The sequence below is a fragment of the Gopherus evgoodei genome, chromosome 1 (assembly GCF_007399415.2).
Source record: "Gopherus evgoodei ecotype Sinaloan lineage chromosome 1, rGopEvg1_v1.p, whole genome shotgun sequence".
Lineage (NCBI taxonomy): Eukaryota > Metazoa > Chordata > Testudines > Testudinidae > Gopherus > Gopherus evgoodei.
Window position 1 is genome coordinate 268,257,972 of NC_044322.1, and position 14,624 is coordinate 268,272,595.

General features: G+C 46.4%; 1 protein-coding gene across 11 annotated transcripts in view; it reads right to left on the reverse strand.

Annotated features, from left to right (window-relative positions):
- RBFOX2 (RNA binding fox-1 homolog 2) overlaps positions 1-14,624 on the reverse strand; it is a 273,394-nt gene that overhangs the window by 74,533 nt on the left and 184,237 nt on the right. For all 11 annotated transcript variants that reach the window (XM_030545378.1, XM_030545406.1, XM_030545338.1 and 8 more), the window contains exon 3: positions 8,469-8,693. In XM_030545378.1, coding sequence (XP_030401238.1) covers positions 8,469-8,693 — 225 coding nt within the window. The remainder of the gene's footprint in view (positions 1-8,468; positions 8,694-14,624) is intronic.

The window sequence follows — 14,624 nt, forward strand, 5'->3', positions numbered from 1 at the left end:
ATAAAACCCCTTGCCTTTCTCGTTTTCGGGAACCGCCTCTATAGCTCCTTTGCTGAGGAGCGTCCGCACCTCCTGCCGAAGGAATTGCTCGTGAGAGGGGTTCCTGAAGAGGGACGAGGAAGGAGGGCGGGAAGGAGGGAACGAAACAAACTGCAGGCGGTACCCCGTCTGCACCACGCTCAAGACCCAGCGGTCCGATGTTATTTGGGACCACGCCGGGAGGAAAAACGAAAGGCGGTTGGAAAACGGAGGGGAAGGATCCGTAGGGGAAACTGTTACTGCGCCCTCGAGCGCACCTTCAAAATGAAGGCTTAGGACCAGGCGGGGGTTTTGAGGAGCCTTGGTTCTGCCCCCCTTGGTTCCCCGACTGCCTGCGCCTCCCGTTCCTGCCGCGGCGCCTGTAAGGGTCCTGCCGCTGGCGGAACTGGGAAAACGGCCGACGGTGCTGCTGTTGCTGCGGCCTAAAGGGTCTACGCTGTGTCACGGGGGTGTGCATCCCGAGGGACCGCGCAATGACCCGGTTGTCCTTTAAACTCTTAAGTCTGGGGTCTGTCTTATCGGAAAACAGGCCCTGGCCTTCGAAAGGAAGGTCCTGTATCGTGTGCTGGAGCTCTGGCGGAAGGCCGGAAACCTGCAGCCAGGAGATGCGACGCATCGTAACTCCTGACGCGAGGGTACGGGCAGCCGAGTCCGCAGCGTCCAAGGAGGCTTGCAAGGCCGTGCGCGCGACCTTCTTGCCTTTGTCCAAGATGGCCGTGAACTCTTGGCGAGCATCCTGTGGCAGCAGCTCCTTAAATTTGTCCACTGCCACCCAGGAGTTAAAGGCGTATCTGCTCAGCAGGGCCTGTTGGTTAGAGACCCTGAGCTGCAGCGCCCCAGCCGAATACACCTTACGGCCAAGGAGGTCCATCCGCCTGGCTTCTCTGGATTTGGGGGCCGGAGCCTCCTGGCCGTGACGCTCCCTATCGTTCACCGATTGCACTACCAGTGAACCGGGAGTCGGGTGAACATGTAAATATTCATACCCCTTAGAAGGGGCCATGTACTTCCTCTCGACTCCTTTCGCTGTCGGAGGGATGGAGGCCGGGGACTGCCAGATAGTATTGGCATTGGCCTGAATGGTCCGTATAAACGGCAGGGCGACCCTGGTGGGAGCATCGGAAGAGAGGATGGTAACAATTGGGTCCTCTATCTCCGAGACCTCCTCTGCCTGCAGACTCAGGTTTTGAGCCAATCGCCTGAGGAGGTCCTGGTGCGCCCTGAGATCCAGCGGGGGGGGACTGTTGGAGGAGGTACCCGCCACCGCCTCATCCGGGGAGGAGGATGATGAGACCCCAGGCACAATAGTGTCCAACTGAGGGTCTTCCTCAGCCCTCGCCTCTGTCTCCGGAGCCGCAGCGGAGTCCTGCTGTTTGGACCCTTCGTCCCCTTCCGGGGAGGGAGGGGGGCGAGACAAAGAGGCTTCAGGGGCCCTACACTCCGCAGTCGCCGGCCTAGCAGGGAGCTGCTGGGGGCCCTGGGCCTGATGGTACGCCCAGGGTGTCCAGAATCCCCACTGTGGGGGGCCTTGGTCCTGCAGCGGCGGATCAGCAAACAGCGCCGCCTGCCGGTCGGTGCCCAGCGCATAGCCGCTGTCCGTCTGGGAGGACACGGACGGCTGCCTGGAGGGCCACGGCGGGGCCGACCCTGGATGGTACGGGTCTGCGCGGGCCGGCACGGAGGATCGTCTCGGTGCCGGGGACCGGTGCCGGGAGTCATAACGGTGCCGGGATCGGGACCGGGATCTGTCACGGTGCCGGGCGCTGCTTCGGGACCGGGATCTGTCACGGTGCCGGGCGCCGCTTCGGTGCCGGGACCTACTACCAGCTCGGTGCCGGGAGATCGACCGGGACCGGGACCTGCCACCAGCTCGGTGCCGGGAGGTCGACCGGGACCTGCCACCAGCTCGGTGCCGGGAGGTCGACCGGTGCGGCGAGTAGCGTCGGGACCTGCTCCTGGAGTCGCGGTGCCGGTGTCGCGTGGAGCCTGACCGCGACCGTCTCGATGCCGACCGGTGCCGCGAGTGCGACCGGTACCGCTGAGGGGAGCGGTGCCGGGACTGCGAGCGGCGTCGGGATCTGGAGCGCCCAAGACGTCGGGGCCTGGATGGCGAACGACTGTCCGTGGGCGGTGCCGACATCATGGGCTTGCCTCTGGACGTGACCCGCACCGGAGGAACCGGGGGTGGCAGCCGAGTAGGCTCCGTCAGGGCAATAAGGTCCCGAGCCGAGGCGAAGGTCTCCGGTGTGGATGGGACCATTATCTCAACCCCAGATCTCATGGGGGAGCTCGGCGGCACCGGACTCAACAGACCCGCCGGGCCCGGAGTCAACGGTGCTGACGGTTCCGGCGGCGCCGCGGCCGATGTCGAGGCCGGGCGTTCAAGCCGGGTCTGCCTGGCCGGAGTATTAGACTTCGACGGCCTAGGCTCTGATTCCGGTGCCGGAGAAGGTCGGTGCCGAGGAGTCTTCTCGGTGCCGGAGCGATCCGGTGCCGGTGCCGAAACCACGGTCTGCGAAGTCGACGGGTCAAGTGCCGCCTCCATTAGGAGAGTTCGGAGCCTCTGATCCCTCTCCTTTTTTGTCCTCGGCTTAAAAGCCTTACAGATGCGGCACTTGTCAGATCTGTGCGATTCCCCGAGGCACTTCAGGCACGCTTCGTGGGGATCGCTGGTAGGCATGGGCTTCTTGCAGGCCGCACACTGCTTGAAGCCTGGCGAAACAGGCATGAGCCTGGCGCCCGGTGCCGGGAAGGGCTAAGCCCCCCGGCCAGGAACTACTTAACAGCTATTTACTAAACTATCTACTTAACAATACTAATTAACAACTATCTATAGAACTAGAGATAAGCGATAAACAAGCGATAGAAACTAGGAGAGCTAGGGACGTGGAGGACAGCTATGCCGCGCTCCACAGTTCCAACGACCGACACGGCGGTAAGAAGGAACTGAGGAGCGGGCGGGCCGGCAGGGATATATATTGGGCGCCATGGCGGCGCCACTCCAGGGGGCGACCTGCCGGCCCACTGGAGTTGCTAGGGTAAAAAGTTTCCGACGAACGTGCACGCGCGGCGCGCACACCTAACTGGAATGGATGTGAGCAATCACTCGAAGAAGAATCACTACTACTGGATGGCTATGTGCCTATAGAAATGGAAGGTTGCTTGTTGAGTTGTTTTTTGTTTGTTTGTTTGTTTGTTTTGGGGGGGGGGAATGGAGGGGTCTCAGTCCAGTTTCCAATAGGTAAATGTTCACATCACAAAAGCAACCATCATAACAGACACCTTAGGAAGCATTTTAAATAGAGGTGCAGGTTAAGGACTTAAAGGGCCATGGACACTGAATCCCCCTCACTCCTACAGATTGTTCCACCAAGCTAAGGCTGAAATACTCTGTCATGGGCAGTGGGTGTGGGAACTTGAACTGTCATTGCTCATGCTGTACCTGTTCTGAAGAGAGAGGACTTCCAGTGCCAATCGGCACTTTGAACAGCACTAAATTTCATTTTTAAAATTGGCACACAAGCCAGAGAAGGTGGTGGTGAACAGCTGCCCTGCTTAGACATTAAAAACTGGTTTGTAAATGTGGAAAACGGAACTAATCTGCTTCATGGTCAGACCATGCTCTCAAGTTCCAAATTTCATATTTAGTTACCCCAAGACAGTGGTTTCCAAACTGTGAACCATGAAGTGGTCCACAGAGAGCTGGTCAGTCACACAGTGATAGCTCCTCCTTCACCTGTTAAACTGCATCAAGAGATAGCTAAAAGTAAACATTACATACTTCCTTAATATTAAATTTCCTAGTACACAATTGCTGTAGTTACCTGCCGGGGACAGAGAACTCTAGGGCTGCAGGCTTCATTCTATGTTAAAGTAAGAATAATATATTTGGACCAGCAGTTCAACAATGTTTTACTTTTTTAAAATAAATAAGATGAAAATTGTTTATGATATTTAATTTGGAAAAAACTTCTTAATTTTTCTTACAGGTAGATAAAAAAGAGCAAATTTACATGGTAAGGTGAAAGAAATTGCCTAATACCTTTTACACGTAAAATTACTCTTTTTATCTTATGGATTCATATATTATGTAATAGTAAATATGATTTTTTTTGTATTATTTAATGTACAAATACAAAATTGAAAAATTGTTGGCGCCCACCACACTCTTCTGAAAACATGAATGTGCTACTGGCCACAAAAAGGTTGGGGACCACTGGACTAAGGTACATGGATCCCACTGTGAATGTGATTCTTCATTCTCTAATAAAAAAAGCACATCTGTATTCCTTTGGAGGATGTGCTGCATTTACTAAATGTGGTTAAGTGACAGTAGGTCAGAGACTTATTTCAGACACTGCTTTCTGCAATTAGATTTTGTATTGTACCGGTTCATGACATAATGCGAAAGGCAAGCGCTCAACACCTGCCATTTATGAGGCTCCAACAGGAACTTTCATATAAAGTAATTTACATACGTCTGTGTCTGTACAGCTATACTTCTAGATACAGAGCTACACACACACACAGCCTCTTCCCACTATTCAACAGGCTCCTTTCAGCAGTTTGATTCACCTTCTAGGGAAACCTTCTTGTTTTCTACTCTCAGGAAAGCCATTTTAGTTCACTAGATGGTCAATCATTCCTCTAAATAAGTCTTTCCACCTTGGGCTGTCTCAGAGTGAGAGTCCTCAGGCAGTTTTATGTCTATCTCTGTAATCTGATAAAACCTCAAGAGTCATAGCACTGACAAACTGAGATGCAAGGTATCAGTCAGGGAAACAGACTCTTCCGCTGCAGGTTGTTTTGTTAAGCCAAGTTTGAACTGATGTCCCTGTCAATTTTTGACCCAGCTCTCTCAACTGTGCTTTGGGCACAGTGTGGGAAGAAAGGTCAGATGCTTTGGAAATAGACTCATAACCCCAAGTACCAGGCAGGAAACACAGCCCAGCACATGAGGTCTGATCCTCAATAAGTGAGGGGCCAATACCACAAATTAAACTCAAGTATAATATGAGCAATTAATGTGCAAGTTCCTCTATTCACAGTTCCATTTCTATGCTTCTCAATCCTGACTTATAGCATAAACATTATTCCAGTCCCAGGTTTCTCCTTGGCTGACAACACAATCATGTTAGAATGTGCACTGGTTTTACAATGTAGAGCAGGAGTAGTCAGTAGGGGGACCACGGGCCAAACCCGAACTGCCAGATGCTTTTAAAAGGACCCAAAGTATTTTTATTTACTCCTCCCATTCCCTCCTCCAGCCCAGAGTCTGGACCTTGACTATACCCTGACCAAGAAATTTGGACCTTGACAAAAAACAACTGATTACCCCTGATGTAGAGAAATGGCCAGTATGGAGTGGACCTTGACTCAGTTTATTTCATTTGCAACCAAAGCTGACATTTGAACTCAGACCTCCAGACTGTTAATTAACTCACTTTGCCACTGTCAGTCTCCTCACATCAGCCTGTCTGGCTTGTGTGTTACAGCCTGACTAGCTCATAAGAGAAGAAACTGGATGAACTCATTACATTGTCGCACAGGTTTATGTCAGATGCAACCCACCCAAAACCAATTCAAAAATGACACCCTGTCTTCTCAGTTTAACATTTCTGCAATGACCCCAGCCTCTGAAAGGCTGAAACGCGGGAATTCTAAGCTCTTCCTCCCATCCCCTTTTTGCTAACTGAGTACTGCACCAAATGGACATCAGCACAAACTCTGATCTTAAAAGCAGGGAAAAGTCTCTTTTCTCTGGTTGAAGGAATTCCTGAAATGCCCCCAGGAGTCCAGGGGAATCTGCAGGCCTGCTGGGCCTGGGATCTCACTTGCACACATGTGAGGGCAGCTGCTCTTGTTGACTGCTGTAGCAAGAGGAGCGCATTAGAGACCCTAAGACAACTTTATTCAGTATTCGGTTAATACAATCGCCTGGGCCAGAAGACAGGATGAGAAAGAGGGAGAACCTATGTGTGACAGATGAGTGCACACATGCAACAAACACACACACGTATGTACATAATAACTGGCACATATGATGGACAATGCCTGTGAGTTATGAGTGTGTTCGGAAAGGTAGTCTGATCTACCCGGTGTGTTGAATTCTAACACCCATCTTTGGCCTGAGTAACTAAGCCTCCTACTTCCAACACAATACAGTGAGCTTCGCTCAGCTCCCACATGACTCCTCAGTGTGTTGAGCAACGAATAAAGCTAAAAGCAAATACATCCCAAGGCCTATATTCCACGGAATCAAAAGAGCTTCATACACTAAGATTCCACTAGAGGAATAGAAAGGGACAAGTGCAGAAAGATTCAAGGCCCAAAGCATGTAAGACAGGCTGGGAAAGCCCTCAGCAACTTTGTCCACACCCGTTGGATTTCCATGAAAAACACACAGTGGCTTACAACCAACTGGAATCCTTTCAGGTTAAAAAAAACTGCCACCACTAATGTGTTCATGTGTTTTCTTGAAGGTGTTTACCTTTATCCTTTCCTGGCCAGCTCCAGTTCTGTGCACTCTACTTTGCAGTGTTCATTTGTGCACCTTTAACTATGCTAAATGGTTAGGGCAGACATGCCTACTGTTCCCAGTAGTTGGTACAAAAGTTACATGCTAGCCAACCTATCATTTAACCTCTCCCAGTTACACTCCCTCCACAGACTCCTGACAACAATTCTCCCTCTCATGGCAGGCACCCAACAACACACTCCCTCCCACACGAGCTTCTACTCTCTCCTCAGAGACTACTAAGTACCACTGCCTCACCCTGCCAGAGCACATACGCAGACTCCTATTCTCGTTCTTTTGGCTCTCTGGAGCTTGCATTAGTCGATGAAACACAGAGCTCTTCCCCGCAATGCAGTGGAGATGGTTCCTAATATGGAAGAGGAACAGGAGGGTTGGCAGCAGCTTGTGTCCAGGGTCAAGGCTCACATTATTCATTTCCATTTAAAAAAAACATTCTTAATGTCTGGACAAAGACAGGAACAACATAAACGCATGGAAAAAGCAAACAAGCCAGGGAGCACTCTGCACTGCCATGCAGGAGATCTAGGTTGCATTCCCAACGTACAACTCCATCTTGAGCTGGTAGTGCTTAGCATTGTTTTGCATTGCCAGGCAGGAAACTAAAATTCCAGTTCCTGTGTTGTGTTCACTGGGTGGGTGGGACATGGGAACAGTTCAGTGTCATAAAGGTTACTTATATGGCTCTGCACTTGCCTTGCATCAGCCTTCGGTTCCATTTCCAGTCATGCTCTGTCATTGACTAGGACTGCATTGCCCTTTGGCTTAATAAGGTGTTTGAAGTGAATTGAAAGCATGATCAACGTACTTTACTGGGCTTATACCCTTTCCTTCTGCACAGCTGTGAGAGACAATCCATTCAGCTTGTGAACACCATAGCTCGAAGCATCTCTCAAGGTCAAGACCAGTGCTGTCAACAGTGCAGCCATGGCCCATCATAGAGAGAAAGGTGCTACATGCTGTGCATCCATACACACTTGAGCTGGCACTATATCAGTCCTTCCAATCACTGGCATTAAATTCACTCCGTACTTATAGGGAAAAAAAATAATCTCTAGCAGCCAAGCACCTAACTACAAGGAAAATTGAAAGCATTAGCAGATTAAATCCATTCCTTTGCACTGAAGGTTCTCACCATAAGGCTCTTTATTAGGAAGTTAAATCTTAACAAGAGGCTTAAGGGGTGGATAAAGCTTTCCCTGGGATAATCTGCCAGCATGGTATCCAGTTCCAGGCTATGGGAAGATGAAAATGAAGAAGGTGAAAGTCTTTGTTTACTAAGTGGCTGCATAGTAGCCTAGGTCTACCCCCCTGCATCCTCAATGCACATAGCCATCTTCAAAAAGCCAAAATGTCTACCCACTCTACCACCTCTCTCAACTGGGATAATTCACCTGTATCTACTAATTCTAATCCTATCTATAATTTCAGCCTTTTAGGGTTTGTTTTCACTCAGTTTTATTTTTTTTATTATTTGATTGCCAATTAACTCAAAGTAGTTAACACCTTTGTAAAGGCTGGACATCCCTAAATGGCTGTTCTAGGCTACACTTCAGTCACAATGTTTAAGAAAGCCACCACAAACTATTGCTACTCCTTGCGGTGAGAGGGTATATTTCTCTCTTCACAAACACAAATTTATCAAGAGGGTATATCTGAGGGGGAAGGTAGGAGCATTGCACTGGGACGTGAAAACCACTGGGCTTTCATAATTCTCTCACTTTTGGGGTACAAGTGGACCACCTCTAATACAAGAGCAACATTACCTACGCGCTTATGAGACATTAGGGAAGGAATTGCGCTATCAGGTAATCTAACCTAAAACAGTTTCAGGAAAAGCACTGTATATATGGCATTGTATTGGTTTTCCCACTCTGCAACTAGCCGGGCATACCGTAAGAGATCCATTCTGCGTGCTGGGCGTATTCGTGCTCTGCTCTCCGTGCGCCTGCGTACTTCCGTAGAGTGTCAGATTGTGCTCGCTGGTCTGGCCTGCATAGTCCTGAGTGTGTGGCACCCCATACTCTGTGGGGATCCCATTCTGTGGGGGTGGTGGGAATGGGATTGTGGTGAATGGCTGGACCATTGCATCAGGAGTGGCTGTTGGCTCCTGGTTACCCTGGAGAAGGGGAAAGGAGAAAATGGATTTAATATGCTACAAATGATGGAACAGCAATCCAATCTAAGAAGAGTAAACAGGTGTCCCATCCAGCTCATCTCAGTATCCCATTCACTGTCACTACACTACCACCCAAACAAATCCTCTACTGTATTTTATACAGAAAGGAACACTCCTCCCCTGAGAGCACAGATTCTCTTTTTTTAAGTTTGTTTTGGCAGCTTTGTGGATACTAGGTAGAATGAAGGGGCCATATTTGAGGCTCAGGACCTATACATCCTTGAAATATCACAGGATGTCCTAACTAAGTCATGTAAGGTGTACCTTCGGGGCCTGACTGGTCTGCATCTCCTCCTCAGGCCCAAATTATAGAACAGAATTCTCTTTCTGACTTTTCCTGAGTACTCCCAGCATTCCAGTGTGGGTGGCATTGGTCCTAACACCTCTATAAAATGCCAGTCTGCTTGGCTGGCACACTCCACTTCTCCCAGTCCCCTGTTAAAATATTTCTTGTGATAAACTGCATCCTCATGGCACTGCCCCCAAGTAACTCTGCTTAGGGCAGTATTCCTTGCTACTATATTCTAGTAAAAGAGAGAGCAGAGATCTGTATTCCAGGACAGATCTGTGCAAAACAGATTACCTAGATACCCAATTACTGAAATTCATGTTTCTTGCCTACTCCTCAGAAGACAGACAGGAGCCATGGGGAACTGAGAATACAGGCTTGCAGCACTTGCTCTCTCCCAATCATTAGCTTCGCTACCTTCAAACAAGGCGTTAATTATACTCCTCCCTCAGCTCAGGGCATCCCACAGAGATTTCTGTGCTAGGACAATGGGCTTTTTAGCGGCTTTTGGCGCCATTTGATGCCAACTGGTTGTGTATTAAACAGATACTCCACCAGACAAAAGGTATTCGAAAGAGGATAAAAATCCCACACTACCATGCCTCCAGAGGGCCCTAGCACTTCAAAAATCATCATTGTAGCTACTCTGCCAGGGCTCATCTACATGCCCTCAGGGCAGGGAGAGAGGCATGGCTGGAAGAATTCAGTCACCTGGTGTAAAGCAAGAACAGTCCATGACATTCCAGCCTCTCTGACCTTAGAAGACTGTACTGTTGCTCTGTTTCTACTGCACCCATCACCCCACCAGAGAAATCCAAGGAATAATCTTAGGCTAGGAGGTTGCTCACCACTGTCAATGTACTGTAATCCCGATTTTAAACTCCACCTGCTATTCCAGACATGGGTCCTCCTCCCATAACACCATGAGGTAGTAGAGCCTATTGTAATATTGGTGTGCTTAAATCAATGGACAAAAGGGAAAACAGTCTTGTCACTGGATGAGGCAAAGGGATCTCTGTTGGGAAGGAATTCACCAACGGGTAATTGCTGCAGGAAATTACATAGTAGCCGTTCAGCAGAGAATACAGAGACACTGAAGGGAGCTCCCCTGAAACTGGACAAATCTTTCAATCCATTTATCAAAGTGCCTGCAGCTCCCATTTCAGGGCGAATGAAACAATGATAAATTCAATGCACCTACAGCCAACACAGGTCATTCAGACATTGGCTGAATCCCAGATTTGTTCTGACACTAGTATATCTGGCCTGTGTCCCCTGCGGGCCACATGATCATGCACGCCTGTAGCTGGGAAAAAGGTGAGGGAAGGGCATTCAACACCATTTAGCAGCGCAGAGCTGCAGCCATGGACCCTAACCACACAGCCAGTTTCACTTACTGAAGTCCAGTCCCTATACAAAGCTGCATATAAGTACTGCAGCTTGCAGAAACAGAACTCAGAAACCTTATCAAAGAAAGAAAAATTAGTGGGCATGGTTCAGCAACTGTCAGCAGCAGTGCAGCCGCACCACACCACTGTTAAATTCATAAACACAGCTCAGTTGTTTTTACCACCATGTCATAAAAATGGCTGCACCACTGCTGGCAGCTATGGGAATATAGCTACAATTTTTTCAAGTGTAGATTCACGCAATGCATCATCTGTGCAATGCACGGTTTCCCCCAAAAGCCCAGAAAAGTGGTAGCCCTACCATGCTTTAATTTCTACCCAATTGCTTCCCTTACCCTGACAAGTTCCCTGTCTTTGAACCTTTAAGTGAATCTAAACGAATACAATAAACAAGTTTATTTTTTAAATGAAGACAGGCCTGAAAACTTTATTTTAAATGAAGATTTTAAAGAAACATCATCAACTTAATTATGCTTCTGGCTAGAACTTATTAAACCTATCACTGAGAGAGATAACATTTCTGATTATTATAACTGAAAGTTTAAAGAACAATAATTTTAATATTTTTTCAGTTTATTTTTGTCGTCTGTTTGACAGCTCTTTGTCTATAGTTAGTCTCAATATAAGTCAGTTCCCCATGACTGTGTAGGTTTTTCCATTTTTAAAATAGGAACAAAATAGGAAACTGATTGTAAAATTATAAAAATTGGCAGGAGGACTCTGGGGAAGATGCAGTATCTAAAACAACTAACTTATTTATTTTTAACTGGACTAGCTTTCAAGTTGACAGTACCTCTAACACTGAGAACAGAATACTAATTAGAAAGCTTTTAAAAACAAGTTGGACAAACATCCGTTAGGGATGGTCTAGGTTAACTTTGTCCTGACAGTGTGCAGAGGGCCAGACTTGATGACTTCTCGAGGTCCCTTCCACCCCCACATTTCTAGAATTCTATGAACAAGACCTATTAGGTCACAGAGTCTATCCTCTTGATAATGCAGGATTGTTCCCTGCAGGACATATTCTATTGTTTTATTTAATCTTGTTTTTAAATTATCCCAAAAGACTATCCCGTAAATCTAACAATCTAATTTTCAGGCGTTTCCCTCTTAATTTCATTTTATTCCTTTCCTCCTATCTTACATCCACTTGTACCATCCTAAATAACAACGCTCCCACTTTTAGTCACTTAAAAACATTTTAAGGGTGAAAAGACTATGTCCCTTAGTGGATGCTTAGACAACACATATATATTTAGCTCTTAATCTTGACTCATAAATACAACTATGATCATTTTTACTGCTCCTCTCTGAACTTCCCAAATTTTTCAATCAATTTCTGGTGCTGAATACAGTACACCAGATGAAGTTGTTCCAGAGCCATTTAGAGGGGACTATCACCACCCTGTTTTGTGACTTTATGTCTAAGTAATGCAGTTCAAAACCACATAGGCTTGTTTTGCTGTCACGCTGTTACCAATTCGTTTTTAATTTGATGTTTCCTACTATCTTTCACCAGGATTCTTATCCAGGTTTCTCCCTCCCACTGAATATTTGTATTTCAGATTATTTTTCTCCAGATGTATTCATTTGCACATTTCCTGCCTAATCTCATTATTCTCTGCCTATATTTCTAATCTTTTTGGATCCCTTTGTATTATTTCTCTGTCCTCATTAGCGCTTGAAATACCTCCTATTACACTATCTGTAAGTGTCATTATTGTCCTGTTATCATCTAGATGTTCAGTGAGTTTCAGCTCTTAATACTTGTTCCATTATTTTACTGCTACTAATTCTTAGCATGTACAGAACACTTTACATCTTCTAAGTACTGCACATAGTACATGAAACACCACCAAGACCTGAAATTATCATTCAAATATAGAAATTGCCAGGATTGGGCTCCTTGCCCTCCCTCCTAAAATGTAAAAACAATTTTAACAGCAGCATTTAAGCAAACTGATTCTCCCACTTCCCAGGTATGAACCACAGGAAGAAATGCAAGAGTTCTGACAATCACAAGCAGGAGGAGAGGTTTGGATGGATGGACTGAAACTCATCCTCTCTACAAACTGTCTTGAGAGTCTTGTCGGCAATACTCTCTTCTGCAGACAACAGCAGCAGCCATCCCAGACTAGCCGAACAGGGAAGGCCTGTTAAAGAATAGCAACAAGCCCTCCAAGTACAGTGGTAACTTGGCAAACGGTAACTAAATGTATATACACCGTTTTCTTTAAACACAGCGTGAGGTACTTTTTAACCTGCAGTTCAGAACAAGAAAAAAATTCTGCTCTCTCCCACTAATTCATCCACAACCAGGTAAGGACTCAAACCGACTCCCCTATCAAAGGAGATGAATAGATTACTGCATCTGATTCATTGGCACGGGTCCACTTGTCAGACCCCATTCCCATAAAGATACAAGGAACACCTCCCATTACTCATAAGAAAGTTAAGGCTCTGTTCAGAAACGTAACTGAAACAGTAATCAGAGAACAAAAACGATATGGGATTAGTGTAACTAGATGGAGGGGCTCCATTTGTAGCTTCCACCCAGCCCCCTTGGCTTGTAAGGTGTGATCCAGGGTAGTGCCTGGCTTTGCTGAGGCCAAGTATAACACTAAAGACAGAGCCCTCCTCCCAACTTAGATCTTGTATATGCACTTGACCAATTTATCTAAAATTGTTTAAAAATTTGATTTAGTTTAATTGATTCAATCGCTTGCGTGGACACTTATACCAGTGTGAGCTGGTACAGCTCACATCAGGAAATTTAGTTAAATCAGTGCAAAAACTGCATATAGATCAGCCTGTATAGAAATGTAATAGCTTACAAAGGTGTAGAGCTGCGGACATGCCTCTGAATATTGACTACTTTACTCTTCATTGCAATGTTAATTAGGTAAATTTCTTTGACAGTCAGTAGGTGGTGATCCAAGATCATGACATTGAAGTGGAGAATAGCTACTAGAAAAACATGGGCCTGGTCTACACACTTTTTAAACAGGTACAACCATTTAGGTCAGTTGTGTGATTTGTTTTTTTTAGTAGTTATACCAGTAAAACCCATAGGGTGAATACAGTTATACTGGTATAACAATGCCATACACCAGTACAGTTCATTCCTCTTCCTGTATGGGAATAAGGTATCCTGATCTAAGCACATTTATACCTATCGAACTGCGACTACCCTAGGGAGGTTGTACCACTTTAACTATATTCAGTATAATTAAAGCAGTACAACTCATGTGTTTAGAGAATCCATAAAAATTGTCATACTGGATCAAATCAGCTGTCTATCTAATCCAGTACCCTGTGTGAAAGTAGCAGGCATCATATGCTTTAGGAAGGTGCAAGACATTCTGTGAATAACTTGCCCTTAGAGGAAGTTTCCGTCTCCTGTCAGGTTATGGTTGGTTGACTTAGGTCCTGAAGTACTAGGGTTTATATTTCTCATTTAAAAATAACCAACCAAGCAAAACAAAACAAAAACAAAAACCATCCACCAAGCAAAAGTCAAGGCACTGTTCTCAATTGTAATGTCTACACTAAACCTTGTGGTAACTGATTGCCTGTTAACTTGAGGTAATTAACATGTTTGTAAAGGCTAGTGTGATCCAGGCTATAATTGTTTGTTCTTTACTTCTTTCACGTGGAGAATAGACTAGAAGTAAAGAACAAACATTTATAGCTGAGAGAGAGAGTCTGTGTTTGTGTGTGTATTAAGACAAGCCCACAGAGGGAAGGCACTGAGTACATGACAGCTTTCCAACCTACTGATGTTGTCTACTGAACTGTTTGAATGAATGGAAACACGAGATAGGGACCAAAGAACTGTTGTGCCTTCTCTCTTCAAAGCCCAATGCCAGAGCTACTGTCTTACGGATCAAGTAAAGCTGGGTAAAACTAATTCAGAACCTGACCACACAGTTCCCTGGTGAAATAAGCCATTAAGTGTTGACCAGAAGAAGGTCTCCATGCAGTTTCTTCTTGAAAAGAGACAGGAGCAGGACACTGCCCTGTCAAAGCCTCTTTCCTTTTAGTATGAGGTCAGAAGTAAAATATCATAGCAGAGGAGTCCAGTCATAAAATCAAGACTTTTGAATTTCACCTCTTATCAAAGAAAAGAAGCCAAAGAAAGCACATCTAGTACTTGTGGCATGAGCCAGCTAA